The sequence below is a fragment of the Anser anser genome, assembly GCF_964211835.1.
Source record: "Anser anser genome assembly, chromosome: 13".
Lineage (NCBI taxonomy): Eukaryota > Metazoa > Chordata > Aves > Anseriformes > Anatidae > Anser > Anser anser.
The window spans coordinates 15,844,983-15,865,365 of record NC_139734.1 but is presented as its reverse complement, the minus strand read 5'-3'; the positions used below and the strand labels follow the sequence as shown (position 1 = coordinate 15,865,365).

General features: G+C 44.7%; 1 protein-coding gene and 1 long non-coding RNA gene across 7 annotated transcripts in view; both read right to left on the bottom strand.

Annotated features, from left to right (window-relative positions):
• LOC310880832 (integrator complex subunit 6-like) overlaps nt 1-7,485 on the bottom strand; it is a 37,943-nt gene extending 30,458 nt beyond the window's left edge. For 4 of the 6 annotated variants that reach the window (XR_014571944.1, XR_014571945.1, XM_083797212.1 and 1 more), the window contains exons 1-2: nt 7,072-7,474; nt 6,888-6,965 (exon numbers count right to left, since the gene is read on the bottom strand). Coding sequence is in view for 4 of the 6 variants with exons in the window: in XM_083797212.1 (XP_083653338.1) it covers nt 6,888-6,965; nt 7,072-7,182 (189 nt within the window). In the remaining 2 variants the exon portion in view is untranslated. Of the gene's footprint in view, nt 1-6,887; nt 6,966-7,071 lie in introns of all 6 variants that reach the window. The other 2 variants (XM_083797214.1, XM_083797215.1) reach the window with 1 other exon arrangement.
• A 3,564-nt stretch (nt 7,486-11,049) lies between these two features.
• The window catches only part of LOC310880837, a 17,665-nt gene continuing 8,331 nt past the window's right edge, over nt 11,050-20,383 (bottom strand). Inside the window, exons 3-6 of the long non-coding RNA XR_014571946.1 lie at nt 18,018-20,170; nt 17,078-17,116; nt 15,369-15,527; nt 11,050-11,947 (exon numbers count right to left, since the gene is read on the bottom strand). This is a non-coding gene — a long non-coding RNA (uncharacterized lncRNA). The remainder of the gene's footprint in view (nt 11,948-15,368; nt 15,528-17,077; nt 17,117-18,017; nt 20,171-20,383) is intronic.

Here is a 20,383-nt window from a genome sequence, read left to right as displayed (position 1 = left end):
TCGCAGCACAGACTCTCCCTTCCCAGAAAGGCAGGTAGTTGGTGAAAGCGCATGTTCAAGTATTTAACTGACTTCCAAAACTAAGGGTGAAAGTGACAGCCAAGCAGAGTTTGGTCTATCACATCGATCAAGAAAAAGTTCATTTGTGAACTGCCCTCCCATTTAAAATCACTTTCCTTCAAAAATGATCACCTTCTTGCTTGAACTTGAATTTTTACAAGAGACCTCAATTTCAGACTGTACCAAACTGTTTCTCTCTTTTAGAACGAATCACTCTGAATTTTACTGTCATTGAAAAAGGATATGGTACATTAGCATACACAAAACTCCTCAGTACAGCCTTTCTCCTTGCCATACCAGTTCCTGCATGAGCATGTTGACCCTAAGTCCCACACAAAGGCAGATAGCGTGAAGCAGTCACTCAGGACAAGAAGGAAGAATAGCATGTTTATACGTGCTTAATAGCATGCCTGAGCTTTACCCAAAGCATTATTTCTCAAGAAAGGGAACGTGCTTTTTAAAGGATGCTGTCTGCTGAAACCCACTTAATGCGACCATAAGCTAAGAGGGGCTATAATACTTCATTGCATGCTTGCTACAAGGACGCCAACTGATACTCAAGTTTTCAGTAACGTAATTCCAGAATTTTGATTTCACCAATAAAGTTTTATCTGTCTTTGGCCTTACTTGTTCAATTCTAAGATAGAGGCTTAATTTAAAAAAAAAAGGCCTTTTTGCATGCATACACAGTGCACGCATCCTGCATTCGAAGACTTGCATGATAAAGCAGTTAAAGAGAAAGGAGAAGGTAAAAACTGGTGGGGGATTCTCAAACAGCACTGTGGCTTTTGTTTTGTCCTCAAAAAGAACTAGACAATCGGGATTTGCCTGAGTGCTTCTTAAACAAGTAAATGACATGTGTTTGTTTCTCTTCTTAAATCCATTGTGTCTAACAGAGTAAGTGCAATTGCTGGTTTTAAGCTACCAGTCATTTACGCTGAAAGTCAGTCCAGTGAAAATAGACAAACTCCGTGACAAAAAAACAAACCAAGCACAGTAGAACCGGTATTGGAAGACAGGAGGAGAGGTCTGCTTAGTACGTCACAGGCAGTGAAAGATGTGTTGAGACACATGAGCAGATTAAACATTGCCCGGAATGACTCAAAATTTGTACGGAGGAATTGCTGATGTGAGAGGATTGGCTGCATATCTCCAATAAACAAGCACAAAATGTATGCTCCTGAATTAGTTACCAATAACACACTGTGTAGCCCACCTAGATGCCGTCCAGTCCTTCAGTACTATATTCTGCCTGTTTTTTTTCTCTTCCAAGTAACTCTTGGCTGGTAGATTCACTAAGTCTGTATGGTATTTACAGCATATGTGGAGAGAAAGATAGGCCTCTCCCGCTTACCTCAGCCTTCTTTCCCTTTTACATCTATCCAAATAGCAACTTCCCTCTTGTTCCTGTAGCTGCCAACCTGCCTGCACACCTCACTAGCAGCTTGTACCCTTCCAGTCGTACATACCTCCTTTTCCAGACAGGTCAGACCACTGAGTGCTTGCATGTGCAAAAAGCCAGCCCTGTTAATATATAAAACTGAAGATTTCTGGTATCTCCAAATTCATGTAAAAGCTTATCAATTTAAGATCATGCTATGCATTTGCTACGGGCATTCTTCTGGTTGTCTTCCTTAACAGAAGTTAAAACACCCACAAATGCACCTCCTATCACTTCAGGCAGCCTTCCTGAAGATCTCTGCCTCAAACCCAACAGGTTTCACAGTCGGGTTTCTCTGCAGCTCAGAAAATGAGATAACAAAGTTCGTCTCCCTGAGCCTGACCTTATGAACTTCCAGTTTTGAAGCACTACTTCAGTATCCTAAATGAAGAGGTTATCTACACATGCCAAGTACTCTTTGACAGACTCTTACAGCCCTGCACAAATTCCTATTCCAGCCTCTAGCGTACCCCAATCTGGCATCAAAACCTAAGGTCATCGAGCTCAACCTGTTAGGAGGATTTCAGGGAGACAGGAGAGGTTACCCAGACAGTACGTCATGAAGGCTGCTCCCACACATTGCTCCTTAGCTCTAGAGCACACATTCAGAGCAGCAGGATCAGTGACAGACACGGAAGGCATTCCATTAATTCCTGTTTGCATCTCAGGTACCTCTCTTTCACTTTCTTTCTCCTGCCTACGTGGCACATAGTTTCAGGCTATGGCTATCAATCTTTCTGCCTTCCCACAGTACGTAGATAAAGCTTCCAAAAGCATCTATCACTTCTAGTCACAAGAGGTGGCCACTCAAGAATTTCTTAACACTTGTTCTCCCCATCGCTTACCAGTATATCCCAAAAAAGCCTAATACCTCCCCAACATGGCTCGCAGTGATCGCTCTTCCCTCAGTAAGTGCCTTAGTGTTTTCTTCAAAGTCACAGCGGACACTAATCTAAAGCTATCACCTGCAGGCATTCCGCAAACAGCGAAGTTTCAAAGAGCAGTCACACACTACTAAGACTTTTGAGCTAGTTCTCAGACAGCTACATACGTCCTTCTGGACCCAGATTCAGGGAATCTATTTATAGTGCAGTCACAACTGACTCCTGAATTCAGCCTAGGACACAAACAGAAAAAACGCATATAATTTCAGATTCAGCAGAATAAATGTAACTTAAGTTCTCCCAGTCCCCAGACTTGTGACCGAATCATTTATGGAAGTCATTACAGAGCCTCAAAAGAACGTTCAACAAAAGTTGTAATTCTATGACCCTGCCATAAATAATACTCCTCAAGCACTGAGGAAAGGCCGTGTCACTGTCAGCAGCCAGGTATCAGTCCCATGGGAACAGGGCTGCCCAGTTAATCAATAACTTCACGTAAGACCACCATTGTTTTTTTCTGGGACTGAAGTAGCCATTTGCAACACAAATCCACAAGCAGACCACAAACCACAAGATGGGAGGTTTAACAAAATCAAGACTGGAGAAAAAAAGAGCTAAATCTTGCTTTCCTTTTCAAAAACTCTTTTTAGGCAGGGATTTGGGCACAAGCTCCATTTGCAGAGAAATCTAGATAGATCTTGCTGAAACCTCCCCTCCCTCTTGTCTGAATTGCTGGCAAACAGCAAAAGCTTGGGTTAACTAGAGCAGGTGAGAAGACACTCCCCTTCTCCCCGTGCTTTTGTTTTAGCACCCCTAATAGAGGAAAACCCAAAGAAACCGGCTTAAGATCTTTCCCACTTAAATCATGACACGCACTCAGCTATAGAGCAAACATCTGAGGACGCTAGAAGTCCATACAGCTTCAAAAAAATCAACTGAGCAAATGCAAAGAAGGAAACGCCAAAGAAGACCGTTCCTGGTACGCCAACCCTTAGCGTGTCTCTGAGCTGCACGCTGCGGGGAAAGCAGAACTGCAAGTAATCCCCTCGGCTTGTTTTCGCTCTCCTCCCCGCTCATTTGGTACCCAGCACTTTTTTTGCAGAAAGGGGTAGGCTGGCACGCTTGGGAGGTACAGCGGTATCTGGTCGATGCGCGGATGGGATGGAGCAAGCTCCAACAGCCCATTAATACAGGCATCGTACTTCCTATCACAAATCACCATCTCTGCGTGATGCAGACAGCGAGAGCAACGCAGCTGAGGTGGCTTCGGAGGCCTTTGTGCTGAGTGGAAGTTGTTTAAGGCTCCCACCTCCTCCATCTTACTGTCCCCACCTTCCTAGGACAGTACCCCGTCCCCTCTTTAGAGGGGTGCCACCCCCAATCCTTCGCAGAGCCACGCTGCAAACTCAGTGACTAAGTAATCCCATTTAAAAGTGACACAGAGCTATGGGCAGTCATGTAACAACAAGAACGACTGGGAGAAGAGCCACAGGTCTCAAATCATTTCAGACACTTTTCGCTGAAGACGGTTCCAAACACACCATCTTAGCCAATCACTTGTGCTACAGAAGCACAATTTCTTTCATTTAGAAAAACACCATTATTTGTGTGACGTTTTCTAGAGATGTTCTTTTCCACCAAAACCAAAATCAGCATTGATTTAAAATACTTTAGGGCTACAGGTAAATGAACTCTGAAACATACAACTCATCTCTTAGATAACTCATGTAATTACTTCCCTCAGTTAGTTCCCTGCTAACCTTAAGAACTATCTGTGATATTATGATTTACACTAATTAAATTACACAAAGAAAAAAGAGGATAAAGCAGACATTTGACAGAAAACAGTTGCTAATGCACATATTTGGAAAGCAGACTTGCAAAATACGTTCACTTGCCAAGTTTGCTTACTCCTTTTCTAAATCAAAAGAGCCAATAAGATATCTAACTACAGCAGCGCGTGCAGAGAAACTGTATTTTATTTCTTTTACAAGCACATTTTCTAAGACATACAGAATCTGGACTACACTAGAACATTTTCCTGGCATAAATATGGTTATTAGGATACACTAGAGAAGGGCACCATAAATACCAGCAAAAAGCCTTGAGAACACGTCTTCAGCTCGGAGAAGAATCACACTGTTGCTGTAAAGCTCTCTCTGCTTGAGTAAGAGACAGGGTGACAGCCTAACCATGTTAATTTATGTGGTGCCGTGAAGCAGTTGTGTAATAGTTAAACTGAAGTTGTGATCTATTAACTATTATAAGCACGTATTTACTAGATTCGCCGCCTGTTACCACAGATTACTGAGTTTTGGAAAAGCATTTTCACATTCTTTAAGGTCCAGTTTGAAAATCAGCACACTAAAAGGAGAAAGAATTTCTAAAAGAGATAGGCACGGCATGTCACAAGAACCAAAACATCTGTTTTCTTGGTCGTTTACTGTATTTCAAATATGATTTAATCTTACAATGGGTACCACATAGTCCCATTTATTTCAGTCATTATCTACTAGAACTGGGAACGCAGATGCTCATTAGGACCTGGTGCTTAGGGACATGGTTTAGTGGGTGATACTGGTAGGAGGGTGATGGTTGGACCAGATGATCTTGCGGCTCTCTTCCAACCTGAATAATTCTATATTTATTTAAAGCATAAGACTTTTCTTCAGCAGATCTGGCGTAAAGCATTTGATAACAACCTGCAGCATTATCACGCAGATCTCCAACCAGAAGAGTCACTTTTAGTAATACATCACCAGTATCCTTCCTAGCGCTGCAGTGGAAAGGTTTCTTCTTCAAACAAAAAAATGGCCTTCTTGTAAAATACTTGACACAAAACTTAAAGGAAAAACCCTGAACACAGGAAATTCATGGTTAACAGTGAGGTAACAGAGACTCTGCTTTCGCATCTAGCCACAACCAAGGATGGGGAAAAGGGATGTGTTATATCTTTAAAAAATAAATTAAAAAAAAATAAAAACTCTCTCCCCAAGGCAGACCAAGGTCTTTTGACAAACTCTAGGTTTCTGTAACTGAAATATGGTGGTTCCAAGTCACAGAAATATGAGTACTTCTGGTGCCCTCTTCTAAGGGAACAGAAGAGAAAGATGTAATAACAACACAATGTAAAGTTGTAATAATAATGTGAAGGCCTAACAGCAAGTGACTCACAAAAGCCACTTATTTCCTCAGAAATCAGGCCACACTTTTAGTTGTGTAAATATATTGCTGATGGAAAGACCCAAGATTCACAGGTCTTGATAATTAACTTTCCTTATTACCAAAAGATGCGGACAGACACCATCAGCAAGCACAATTGTTTTGCACAACTTTTCTTCCAAGTTTTACTGGGGGATCTAGGCAGGCCCGTCTCTTCTTCCCTGGGATAACCAAGAACAAGTTTTTTATGTGGACTTGTCGCACACTGGAACAGGCTCCCCAGGGAAACTGTCACTGCACCAAGCCTGTAGGAGTTTAAGAAGCATTTGGACTGTGCACTTAGCCATACGGTCTGAATTTTTGGGTAGACCTCTGTGGTGCCAGGAGTTGGACTCGATGATCCTTATGGGTCCCTTCCAACTCGGGATATTTTATGATTCTATGGCCTTCATAGTACGGGTCTAAGGCCCAGCAGTTCCCATAGAACTACTATATTGTTCAGGGCAAATACACTATTCCAGGATTCCTCGAGAGGATTCTAAAGCTCGGGCAAGAACCGTGTGTTCTGTAGAATGCTTTGAACACTCTAAACGTCAGCTGAATGCCTGCGTGTGCGATTTGGAGGCTGCAATTTAAGCGTGTCACCGTTTTTTTCTCTTGCCGTAACCTCGTGGTGCAGCCGCCGTGACCCATGACAGGCCTGACGTGCCTCAGCGCTGAGGAACGAGGAGAGGGCCAGGAGCCAGCGCCCGGCAGCTCGGCTCGGCTCTGCAGGAGGCTGCCTCCCCGAGTCGCAACCACGAGGGCACAAAACTGGTGCGGGTTATAAAAAAGCAGCAGGAAAAGACAGGGAGATGGAAAAATAAAAAAAAAAAGGAGAAAAAAAAAGAAAAAACACCCACACCGCTGCTTCCTTCTGTCCGACCCGCGGCTGGCGGCGGCGAGGGGCGGCTCGGGGCCGGGGCCTGGCAGCGGCGGGGGCCGAGGAGAGGCGAGGCGAGGCGCGGCCCCTCGGAGCCGCCTCACGGGGGGCGGGCGGGCAACGGCCGGGGAAGGGGAGGGAAGGGGGAGGCGGAGCCCGGCTCCCGCCCGCCTCCTCGGCCCGGCCCGGCCCGGCGGGGCGGTGAATCACGCTGCCGCCCGTCTCCTCCCCCCCCCCTCCTCCATCTCAGCAGCGCCCTCAGCCTCTCTCCTCCATACAAAAGCAAAATGTCCGCCATCTTCAGCGGCCGCTGCCGCCGCCGGCCCGGCCGGGGCTGCGCCGCGCCGCCTCCCCGCGGCGGGCGGGCGGGCGGGCGGGGGGGGGGGTGCAGCGGCGGCGGGGAGGGGGGCGCCGTTACCTTGATGCAGTAGGGCGGCTCGTCGAAGGTGACCAGCATGTACCTGTCGCCGCGGCTGGCCGGGTCCCGGGCCCGCAGCTGCGGAGAGAGCGGAGAGAGGCGGCGTGAGCGGGCCGGGGGGGGCACGCGGTGGGGGGGGGGGGGCGGCGGCGGCGGCGGCGGCTGCCCCCGGCCCCGCACTCACCTTCATGAAGATCTCCACGGCGCCCTTGGCGATGTCCAGGTAGCTGGTGCCCAGATACGCCCGCTGGTTCATGGAGGCGGACGTGTCTATGAGGAAGAGGAGGATCGGCATGGTCCAGGCGGAGCGCCGGCCCGCCGGGCACCCTGCGGGGAGGAGGGGGCGGCTCGCTCCCCCGGCCGGCCGCCGCTCCGCTCCGCTCGGCTCGGCTCGGCTGCGCTGCGCCCTGCCCTGCCCGGCCCGGCCCGGCCCTGCGCGGCTCGGCTGGGTCCGGCTGCGGCCGCTGCGGCTCGTTACTGAGCTGCTGCCTGTGTTCGCCCAGCCTCAACTTCTCTTCCCTGAGCTTCCACCAGCACCATGTGACCAGCGCGAACGCCATTGGCTGCCAATTATACCCGCATTTGCATATTCATGGCGGAGGGGAGCGGGGAGGCGGCGGAGCTGACGGGGGGGGGGGGGGGAGGCGGGAGGCGCCGCCGAGAGCCTGCGCGCGCGCGCGCCGCCGCACCTGTCAGCGCGGCCCGCCCCGCCCCGCCGCGGGGCTCCCCGCCCCTCGCCACAGGGGCCGCCCGCCCCTCACGGCTCCTCACGGCCCCGCCGCCCTGCGGCCGGGGGCTGCGAGGGGCCCCGGGGGCTGAGCTCCCCGCTCCCGGCCCCGAGGGGCTCTCCCGAACGCTCGACCCCCGGCCTCGCCCCGCTGCTTTCCAGCCGGGCAGCACCCGTGCCGCTGCTCCCCTCGCACCTCCCCGCGCCGACCCGAGGGCCGCTGCGCCCACCCCCTGCCCGCCCGCGGGGAACGTCCCGGCCCCACGGGGAAGGGCCGGAGGCGGCCGCACCCCGCACAAAGACACGCAGGGCCGGGCCGCGGGGCAGGCCCCAGCCGCCCCCCCTCCAGCCGTGAGGGGATGAGCGGGGCTGGGGAGCGGGTAGCGCCGCGTCTGCCTCCGGGACCGCATCCAAAACACACAAAAGCAGCACTGTCGACATGAATCTTAGTTAACAATAGTAATTAAGGAGCTAATAACATTCTCCTCTCCAATGCTTTTACATTCGAGGGCTCTTTCCACACTTTTTCCTCCCATCTTAATTTGAACAATAGGCAAAGAGTCAGCCTTGGCTTTCACCCCAGTACTTAGAATTATTTGGGCAATACTGTTGCTTCACAGCACCACAGGTAAATTCCGAAATCCCCGTAACAAACCATTGCAAAACGCAAACATTTGTAAAGATCGTTACCTACCTTGATCAAAATAATCAGAAGTGTAAATCCATTTAATTCAGGGATGTACTTCGCCCTTTTGTCATTTAAAAAAAAATCCAAATACAGGACAGTGGCAGGTCTCCATATTGTTTTTAGAAAGACATTTGTGGCAGTTGCTTTTTAGCCTCTGCAAATATTTAATACACTATTACGAAATTATTCAATTGTAGTGCACCGTAAGTGGAGAAATTAGTAGTTGAGAAGCAGCTTATTTTGAAAACAAATACTATCAAACTTGGAGACTCTCCATTCCATTATCTAGGCCTTCTCTGTGAGTTGTATATCTGTGAATGCAACTGGGATTAAAGTTTCTGAATGTCAGAAATCATAGCAGAAACTCCAAAAGGGATAAATAATTTTATGTATTAGTGCACACCAGTGGAACCAGACTATAAGAACTGGGATTTCAATCTCTACAAATAAGACAAAAATACAGATACCATGTGGGTTTTTTTGTTTGATTTTTGTTTGTTTTTGTACTGCTGCATGTCAGTCTGTAAAGACAGCTCCTAGATATGAATAGATTTGCTAAGGACTGAATGGAAAATAAACTATTGGTACAAGGTGCCAGCTAATACCGCTAGGTCCCTGCACTGAGAACTTGATGAGGCCACCTATGCATTTCTCTCACATCAACGAGATGAGGTCAGAGACTAACTTTTGATTCCAGCTGACCTCAGCCAATTCAAACTGGCAACCCAGAGGCCCCACGTCCTACAGTGTCCTCAAGTCAGGCTGTATGAAATGCTAAACAATTAAAAGCTCATACTCTCACCATTTTTTATTTTAACTCCAGACTGCCAGAAACCTAAAAGCCAGTTCTCTCCCATCCAAACATAATATTTAAAGGTCAAGACAAAACTCTCTTGTTTCCAGTTTCAGAGGCTGACCTTTCCAAGGGCAGCAGCAGGCGAGGTTCACATACTCCTCTGTTGAGGGTTTTAGCTTTTGGAGCTTGCTCCTGCTGGACACCACAAGAGCTGAAGTCTAGCAATTTTCTGGGCACAACACAAGACATCTACTTAATTTAATGAGACTTTCTTTATTCCTGAAAATAATGGACACCATGGTTGCTAATGTGCATGAATGCAGCTAGAGTGGTTCTTTACGGCTACTCTGTACAAGCTGTGTTTGCACTGCTGACTACCTGGCAGCTATGGTGACAGACATTTGCTACATCTATAAAGTTCAAACTATGCTTGATTTTCAATTGAAATTACACTCATCTTAATTTCTTCAGCTGTGATAGGTAAAGAAATTGTCTCTATGGGGAAATTAATCAGAACAGCTACTGCAGATTAAGCTCTCCTACAACTAAGTATTTTGAAATCATTCCTACCTCGATATTCTATCCCACAGTAAATAGGAATGTTATCCTTTAAGAATGGTTTTGGTCAATTTCTGACCGAACAGATTGGTGGTATTTTTCCCTGTTGTGCTGATAAATTATTATTTTTCTGTTCCTTGTCCTAACACAGCTTAACATCTAAGCTGTTGGCACTAACAGGATTTTAGCTCTAACAGTCTTACTTCTTAACACTTTTGTATTCCTTCATCCTTTTTTCTCACCTAGCTATTTTCTGACTTGAACAAGTAATACACCTGTGAGACTCTAGCCATGCTCCTTTAGGCACTAAAGGTCGTCAGCTTCAGCACCAATTAGCCATCTGAATTTGGGACACGCTTGATACCTTAGTCAGAAAATATCTACTGAAAATCTGGATCAACAGCTAAATCCTGCACTCCCCCCTCCACATCTGTGGCTCCCTATCTCAGCCTTGTAATACAGCTGCCCTGATGACTTTCCTGCTTGATTTAAAAAGCTTCAGGCCAGAGCAGAAGCGGTAACCGTTCTATCACTGTAAAAATACTGATTAATTCGCTCAGCGAGTTGAGAAGTATAAGCCCTATTATATAGAAAAGCAGTTGCCACCAGGGCTAAGGGACTTGCTCACTACCACACAAGATAAAAGTTTCAGTAGCACAGTGAGGTTTCACAGGTGCTTATCTCTTAGCCAGCCATAAGTCTATACTGTCCCTGCCAGAAAGATGAAATCTCTCATTTCCATAAAGAATTCACGTGCAGTATGAAGGGTAAAAAAATGTGCTAAGTAACTTCCTCCTTCCACAGCTCCAGTAACTACATGGCAGAGTAAGAATACAGAGAATTATATTTGAGAGGGCAGAAGCTGAGCAAATTCAAGCCCTTTGATATTTTGTGCTGTATCAGGGATAAGTATTCTCACCCATCAGCAGTTAGCCACTCTTAAGCCAGACAGTAGAACAGGACAGGCTGCTTCTGCCAGTCTCATACGGACCCTTCTGAAAAGAGGAAAAAACAAACAAACAACAGAACAAATAAACAAACCAGCCACAACAAAAGCAGACCAGTATGTTCCAGGATATTGCTCAGCAGCCCCCATTGTTTGTGTGATTTTGTAACTACGCTACAAACTTCCACAAAACTGTAACTCAGCCCTTACAGGTTTCTGCCCCCTTCACCTGCTCCATACCCTTTCTGGAATCATTCCACTAAAGATGACAAAGAGTTTGAGAGCCTGATCCAAAACTTGCCTTAATAGCAGCCAACTCTCCTCTGCCTTCCAGGAGTTTGGGTTTACAAGTTAGAGGAAAGTAACTGTAACTAAGGTGCAAATCCCATATTGCTGTGGGCCTCCCAACTTTGTGTGAATCTCACATTTTCACAGGCTTCTGTGAATTCAAAAATTCCATTTTCAGTGTAAAGAACAGACAACAAATACATGCCCTGACTGCAGCACATCCTCTGCTGATTTATTGACTGTACACAAATACTACAGTGTAATTGTCATTTTTAACCACAAAAAGCGAAAGCTGTATGCTTAGGAAAATAATTCAAGGAACGTCTGAGAATTTCATTAAGTCTTGTCATCTCTTCCACTTACTTCAGCAAATGAGGCCTATTAGCAAAGGGGTAAAGCGCAGCCAGCACCATTTTCTCTCCCCACCACATGGGTTAAGCCTTTGCCATGCATGACAGAGCCTGGGGAGGTGGGGTGAGCATGCACATCAGTCCAGCTGGTACCATGCTAAGGAGAGATGTGAATCTCCAGTTCCTAGAAAGCTGCTGCCAGCAGGGTACAACGTGAGGGCAGTGACAATGCACAAGCACAGCTCCACAAAACAGACTGTGACTGCCCCATTCTTGGCTCTTTCAAAGCCAGGAAAGAAACCACAAGCCTCAGGCCCTTGCAGGGCTGCCAGATGCTTCCATCAAAGCGTATCACGGCCCAAAGGGCTCCCAAGTACCTTTGGAAGGTTTTCATGTGAGCACGGCTAATAGTGCCCGTGGTCCAAAGGTGAGAGACAGATCACCACAGCCTGCGTAACAGCAGGCACAGTTTAATACCCATTTTGCTTTAAAAAATAATGCAAAGACTATGAGGAAGCGATTGGTTGCCTAAGATGGCGGATCATTTTGCAATAATGGTAGATAAGCAAAATTCTAACAAAACGTCTGCGAGAAGACATAAAATAAATCCACGAAGCAGCACTTTGAACGGCAAAACAAGCTGGAACAAATTTCCAGACAGGCAAAGCTTTCCATATGACAGCTGGTTTCAAAGTCCAAGAGTCTCTCTAGGGAAGAAAGAGCACTCAAAGTTTGAAAAAACAAAACAACAAACATTCTGATACTGCAAAAAGTAGTAAAAACTTAATTAAACTTAGTAGTCAAAATTCAGTAAATTTAGGAAGCTGGAGAAATGAGTTGCTATAAATACAAAGATGAGAAAAAGAAATTAAAATACTGGACATACCTATACATATGCAAAGAGATACAAAACCAAAAGCATGTTCTTTAGCTCGGTACATCTTTGTGATCAAATTGCAAATAGCATCCGAATAAGACCCTGTATCTCTCACTGTGTTTTCCCCACAAAACTATTCTCTCTCTCTCTCATACATGCTGGGAGACAACAGAGCTTATTCTGGGGAGGAGAAAGGAACGGGAGAAGGATTTCTGGCTGTCTGAGGCAGGAGCTGTGTGCGCCAGGCAGTCACAGTTGCAGAAAACGGGGGCTCAGAGGCTGCAGTACAGGAGCCCTGGGGATGCTCTAACCTGTAGGTGCATTTGAGTTGACAACCAGCCAAGAACTGCGTGAAATTCCCTGTTACTTCCTTTTACTGGTCTTATGCTAAGTGTTGCTAAGCTGTACCTGGGAACCGGGCCAAATCAGCTTGGGATCTTTGGATGAAAGGCATTATAAAAAAATCCAGAGTATTACCCATGTGGAAAGCAACAATATGAATTAAATGAATGTGCAAAGTAGCAGGATTTGTTTTTTATTACATTTTACAAGGCCAAATATAAAGACAGACAAAAGAATTGCGCCATGTGAGGAAAACTACATCTTTCTGCTACCAAGAAGTGAACACCACCTCATCTATTATCAGTCGGCATTTATGACAGAGAGTACTCACGTAGGTTAGAGACCTACTCTGAACCAACAGGTTTCATCATGAAAGTAAAGCCTCGCTTGACTGTTTCACTTCTGGACACAGTTATGACTTTCTACTATATACATGGCTTGCCTGCAAGAGAAATTCTCCCTTACAGAGTTCAAAGTATCTCCCACAGAGAGAGTTTACCTAACCTGACCGTGCACTCCACATCCTGCTTGCGCCTGATCCAAAGCGGACCAGACCCTACTGTGAGTCAGGGAGTCTCAAACCTCATCCAGACCCGTGATCCTCCAATTTTGGCTCTGTAAGTCACCCTTCAGCCCTCAGCATCATTTCAGTGCATGGGGGAACACCCACTGTCTCCAGCTGGCATGGTGCTGTGGCAAGAGGGTAGTGTCTTAGAAAAAAAGATAGGGACATTCTCCAAAATACGTAGGAACACTACTGCATGGGATGTTAACTCTGTACTTAGTGCTTCTTGACTCGAGAATTACTGTTCTTGAACTGGAAATCTGATATATTAACATTTCCAACATTACTTTAATAGATCATTATTATCCCCTTGCTGGAACTGAACTCTTTCAGGCAATCAATAAATACATTTATCATCAGAAAACATCCTGCAATGAAAAATGCTTATGGTTAAGTACAACACCTCTGCAAAATATTTCCCCCCCCCCTGAAAAATTCAAAGTTTAATACTAATGGCCATTCTTCAGTGAAGACAGTTACAGAAGCAGAAAGAATCATCTACTTGGAACACAAGTGAGCTCTCACTGTCCCTGCTACAGACCTTCACCAGCATCGTCTATAGTCACCTGGCCTTCCTGCCTTGGTTTCCCCAAGCTGCGCAAGGGCTTATTTTGTTGTTGTCGTTCCTCCCCCCACCCCCAGTCCCAAAGCCACTCAAAACTGTGCCAAGCCCTCGCTAAAGAGGCAAGAGAAATCAACCCTGCCCTGTAGTTCTCTCAAGCTAATTTCAGACATGATGTAATGAGTGGGTGGTAACAATACAACAAGGCAGGACAGGAGAGAAAGGCCCAAACAGCACTGTTGCTGCTAGAAGGAAACTGAGCAAAGAGCAAGTGCAAGCGAGAATAAAACACAGATTCTTTCATTCTTCAATAACGTGGCGTTTTGTTTTTTATATATAACAAGGAAGAGGAAGCAAACGGTCATCTCCTTAGGTATCTGGCAGGTGTTTGGAAGAAACAAGTTTCCAGAAAGAACTTACTAGGCAGGGATACAGCCTTTGTCTTGCTAGACCAGCTAGCTCTGTGCAGTGTTACATGAAAAAAGGAGACGGCAGGAACAGGCAGTGCAGTGCAGCAGAATTGCCAGCAGGACAGACCGGATGGGAAATTCAAAGAACTGAGACACAGCAGCAAGCAAGAAATAGGTCTGCAGAGTCTTGAAGAGTCGGCTTGGATCTGATGGAGTAAGGAAAAAAAAAAAAAGGGCACAAGGTGGAAAGCCTGTGTGACTGAAAGGGCAGCAAGGTGTTCCCAGCAGGTGCTTGCCCCTGGGTCTGAAGATATTTGCATTTGCCTCTGTCAAATTGGGTATTTATGCCAGATAGGAACATAGATGAGATACCGATGCTTTATGTAATTTCTCTTTTCTGTCTCAAGATTTACCCGTGACAGAAGATGCTGTACTTATTCTGGACTAAGTGGAGGAAAACCAAACCAAAATAAATAAATATTCTGCCCTCTCTGTTCCTGTTCAGCGCTGCTGACCTTGCTCAGTACAGCCTGAATTGCTGAACTTCCTGATCTCTCAGGTCCCGATTTTGTCACTTCCTTGCACTTGCGCAATTTGTGTGTGTGTTAAGTTTGAAGGTTTGCTGGCAGCAAAGGAGAACTTCAAATCCAGACACTTCTCCTGTTTACTTGCTGTGTGCTCTTATCTCCTTTTGGATATGAATGCAACCTCAAACTGGAGAGGTTTACAAGAACAGAGTTTTCACTTCCTTTCAGAAGCTTTTGGCAATTTCTAAGAGCTGAAAGGTAATTATTTTGGCACAAAGAGGCACCAAAGAATCTTTTAACTATGGCATTCCTGTATAAGGTTTCCTTGACACTTTTGTCAGAGAGGAAAGAAGAAAGAAAGGAGTAATAAAAAGCCCACATTTATCTTTTTGAGATACAGAACAGCTTCACTACAAGAAGGAATTAAATAGGCAAGAATTCTTCAGGTTGGGAAAAAAAAATGACTGCAGAGGGAAATGATAGCTATAAAATCCTGAATGGAGAAGGTATGTACAGAATAATTGTTCACATTCTCTTACAGTATAAAAGCTGAGGGGGCATCCAACAAAGTCATTAAGCAGCAGGTTTAAAACAAACACCCAAAAGGATGTATTTTTTCATACCGCCCATAATTGCATAGTGGCAGTCATTGCCTTAAGAGACTGTGGAGACTGAAAATGGATTTTAAAAGACATTACGTAAATTCTTGGGGGACAGTGTGATCAATAGGAAATAAAGTAGCTAAGATGAAATGTTGGGGTTTTCAAATCCTTACCCTGCTGATTTCTGAAAGCCAAGAGGATATACCAAGCCAAGATTGTTTTACGTGTGTACTTTTTCCTCACCTCTAACCATCTGCCACTGGCTGATCCTGGAAACAGCGTGGCAGTTCCTGTTACTCAGTGCAGAGCTACAAAGACAAGTGTTGCACATCAGTAATGAGCAGCGAACAGTTCTCTGCATTCTCCTGCTTGGCTCTTCTGTATCTTCTGGCAGGCTTCTTCCTAGGGTAGGAAATACTTTTGGCAGAGCTTCACAATCCAACCCTCCCCCCATTTTCCCTGCTGCAACCATACTAATAATTGTGCAGAGAGAGAATATTGCATTCACTCTTCCTAGTGAAGTGCAAATCTCAGATTAAAAAAAAAAGGAAAGATGTAATTCTATGTTTTCATATTTAATTGTAGCCTCTGTATCTCATATTCAGTTTTCAAAGGGTAGAAAACGCAGCTGTCCTCCATTCTCGGTGGGAAAGCTCCCCAGTCCCCAATAACGGTTTGATACTCTCCACAATACAGTAGAGACAAATTAAGGCCATCAAACAACAGCTCTCCATAATCCAGTGAAAGTAACAATTTACCTCAGACAGCAAAAAGACAAGGAAAAATACAAACAAAAGAAAAAAAAAAGTACCATGCTGAAGTTACTCAGTTTCATTTTTAAAAAAGTAACTTTAATGAAAGATTTTATATTCAATATTTATAAGAGACAAGAACTTGCAATTATGATTATGCCCAGCTTTTTTAAAAAAGCTGTAATAATGCCAATTCTCTTCCAAACAATTTCAGAACAGTCAGAAACATTTTCAAACTTCAATTATTCCCTATTCAGCTAAATCTATTGTGTTTGCAAGGAAAGTCCAACTGAACTGGGAGTTTGTGCCAGTTATTTCCCATGTCACAACATGCTCATTTGTCACCCCAACACTTCTCCAGCTTTGCGCAACGCATACTCTACAGCCCCCCCGAGCCGAGGGCAGGCAGCTTGTCCCTTATCCCCCAGCTGCCCTACCCTTGCCTGCTGCCCCCTTCAATCTCCCCTTCCTCCCAACACGTATTCCTCCTGCTCCCTCATTTTATCATCTAGCAGCAGGGCAGAAAAGAAGTAAGAGGAGAAAGCAGCAGAGAAAGGGGGAGGGAACAGGACATGGTGGGTGATCGGTGCTGGGCACAGACTTTACGCATACATAAGAGAGGATTGAAAATTCAAGGGGGAAGACCACAAAAGCCTAGTGATGGTCCAGCACAGCAGAAATACACGATGAGCCGCTGATGACTCAAGGTTTCCATAGCACTTGTATTCTCAGCTTTGGAGCACACTAAACAAAAAATACAAAGCAAGTGGTACTTGCACTAAGGCAGGGGGGGTCCTAGGTTGCCCAGTGCTACGACAAGCTTGGTTCCCCTGGGAAGAAAATTGCCAGTAGTGGACTGGGCCTTTTATGGGTTAGCATCTCAGTGCCAATGATTTGGATATTCCTACCAGGACCACACAGCCCTTCTGTCCCTCTCCTCAGTTCCTACTTGTATTAAGCAACACAGACAGAAGAGAAAGTAAAACTGCAGGAAAGCAGAACTAAGTAAAAAGTAAAACAGGGGAAAACACTTGAAAAAGCAGTCCTGAAAAACGTAGATCAGAAGGTGAACAAGCACAGAAAGAAGCACAGTTCTAACAAGACTCCTATTTTTTTAGAAAGAGACAGAACTACACAAAATATATAAATTATTCAACTGAAACCATAAATTACCCTTTGATACGCATAACAGGAACTTACCTGAAGCATGCAGCAAGCACCCACAGTCACCTTATGAATCTAAAACAAGCATACAGGTAGAAGCTAACTTTCTTAATTTAAGAATTATCACCTATATATATTTAGCTATCAGACTAATTAACACAAAAATTAATAACATAGAGTACTAAAGCACACCACTTCAGACCCCCTAGCAACAAAGGAAAAAGCAACCTCAGTCTCCCAAAAAGAATTTCAGTGAAATACAGACATTTCAGTTAATGGGCTTTGGCTGGGGGCATTTTTGCTCTAGGCAGTTTAGCCTAGTGGACTTTGAGCTTAATTCTCGGAGGTATCAATCACTTGAAGCTCCTAGATGAACCCAATAGGATCAGGGCCAGCTGCCCTGAAATGGTTAATCAAACAGAGGCACACAAAAATGTGAATCCACCAAAGCTTTGACAGCTGGAGATTCATCTGTAGTAAGACTAAAAGGGCAGCAACAGCAGGACCCTAAGATCCCAGGATACCCCCTGTACCTCTGTCAGAGTGATAAATAGAAAGGCTATTGCTCTGACAGTGATATCCACCACTGAGCATATTATTTTCCAAATGTGGCACAAGTTGCAACACACAGTACTCCAGCATGAAGAAGAGCAGTCCCTGGGCCTGAAGAGAGAGCAGGACAGCACCTGTAGCTATGTGCGTTGTGGCTCCTGCAAGGAATGCTGCTATGGCTGGGGCATTCCTCATTAATTAAGTACAGTCCCTAGGCTGCCAGCCAATTATCCCTATAACCCTCCCGTGGCTATGTTTGAAAACCTATGGTCAAACAAGGGATACATGGAGAGTTTAGAAAGTAAGTAAACTCAAATTTAAAGTCCTGCTGCGTACCAGATAAAATGATAATATTTTTCTTACTCATTTACTATTTTCAAAACACAAGCAGCAAAGGGTATCTGTTATCAAGCTGAACTCTTACTTCCTGTCTCACAAAGCTGCAGCTCACTTGCAGAGACTCAGGAGGCCGTCCCCTGGCCCTCTGCATCCAGGCTCTGGTACCAGCACACCCACGGCACCCCAGGACACCAGCAGCTGGTGATGTGGCAAGCAGGGAGGGCACTAAAACAAGGTAGGGCGGTGCTACAGCAACATTACGGAAAGCTGCTGTGCTCAGTGCAAGTCTAACGTAAACTCTTGCAGTCGGCGCACCTCTTAGCTGAAGTACAAAATGAGAATCTTATCTTTTTCAAAGCTTTTCTTGAAATACTATACAGAGCTGTCTGTGTACGAGCATTATATTCAGCTGTTCCTTTTCCCAGTAGATAGTCAAAAGAGTGCTATCTAATTTCATAGACCAGGGCTACGCTATGGCTTCTGTCTCAAAATGGAATTTTCCCCTAACTTCATTAAAATGAAAGAAGTCCATCTAAGAAATGAGACTGAGGTTAATGAATGACTTACAAGCTTTAGGTTTTTGCTAGCTGTTCTTTCCTACTGAGATTTATTTTTTCATCATAGCCTAATCATTAATTTCGTAGAGGTATACAACATATACATGCTCAGCTGGCAGTGGCCACATCCTGACTCTTGCCAAAATCCACTTATGGGGATCTAAACAGGCTCAGTAAAAATCCTCACTTTGTGACTGCTCTCCAACCAAGAAAGCAGGCAGAAACAATTCTGTCACAGCCAGGTCTTTCCACAGACCCTGCTTTCACGTTAATTTTTATTTATTGGCACAGAGGAGTTTCCTGCATCATGGGCTGGAAATTGCCTCTGTTGCACTTCCAAAAGACTTCGAAGGATTTCGGTATCAGTCACTGTGTCAGGCAGGCCATAAACCAAATTTTAACAGACAATAGCAAAAAAAATCCTGAATCATGAACTAGCATGACAGAAACTCAGTCCTCCCTCTGAAAACACTACTGTTTATTGCTGCCTAGGTCGATGAAACTATAAGCGAACTGCTTTAGCAAACCCCATAAATTTACATGTGTCAATACTCTGCATTGTTATTTCTGAAGATATCTGAAAAACAATTAAGATCAAAAGCAGGTGAGCCTCAAATATAGTAGCTGAACAAAAACTCAGTGGTCTGTGTGGCATCGAGGCTAACCTGTGGCTTCTCCAACAGATTCCCATGCTATTTGAATTTTGGATGGGGGAAATAAACATGACAATTTTCAGGGATCTCCGTGGAGAAAGTGTAAGAATTTTTGGTTTCAAGGTCTAGGGGCTATTTTCTACTTCCTCAAGAGGACCAGACCTTTATCCAGTGGCTCGAGCCATGCCAGATGTCCATCCCAAAATCCTGGAAAAATGTCAAACACCTAGCCTGGGTATGACAGGGTCCAGTTAAATCCCATTATGGGCAGACTGGAAGAAGCTCTCTGGATGAGCTCAGATTTGGTTTGGGATTTTAACAAAGTGAAACTCTTCTGCCCAACCATAGTTACAGGCATGTCATAGAGCTCTAGTAACAAATTACTAATTTGTGTGAAAGTCAAGCCTTCTGTATCTTATCAAAAACAAAAGAGGCGAACATAAATGACCAGCAAGATTGAGAATCAATGATGCTTTCGTATTACTTGTGTTCTTGCCAATAATTTGGCTTAGTGACAAATATTAATCCCAACTGTTAATAGTCATATAAACTAACTCACATCCAATGGGCTTCAAATGGTTTAAGTGTTTTATTCTCGTTCACTGAGGGAGAAATTAAAGTCAAATTAGTATGAGTCAAACGCATTTTTGTCACTGAAAATCACAGTTGACTGCTGTGTGCCTCATTTTCTTCACCAGTAAAGAAGGCATAATTTTGACTATTGGTTATGTTTGATTTTTTTTTCAGAACTTTTACACTTACTGCCTTTTTAATTTGAATTAAGTGACAATTGCAGTCTGGTCTTAAATGACTTATGCAGGGCCATACATTGAGTATAAGAAAGAAATGAGAACAGAACCTCTATTTCCTTACTTATAAATCATGAGCTTTAACCACTCTTCAGTGCTGCCTCCCTTACTGAAATAAGAAACCATAAATGCAGGCAGTTCCAGTTTTCAGATTATATGATCCCAGCCTTCCTCTTTTGTTGTTGCTCATTCATCCTTTTTATGTAACTGTTCCCTTAGCTGTGAAAAAAACATAAAGGTCAACTTGACACTGAACTGTATCATTTGGAAGAATTATCAAAATTGTGGAAAAAGCTTAACAGATTGTCACCCATTCTCTTGATTTTGGGGAGACAAGATGTTTTAACATTATTCTAAACACAATTGCTCCAGTGAACTACATTCAAAACACTTTTGCTATCAAATTTTCTGCCTACGATTGTGTGTGCTACA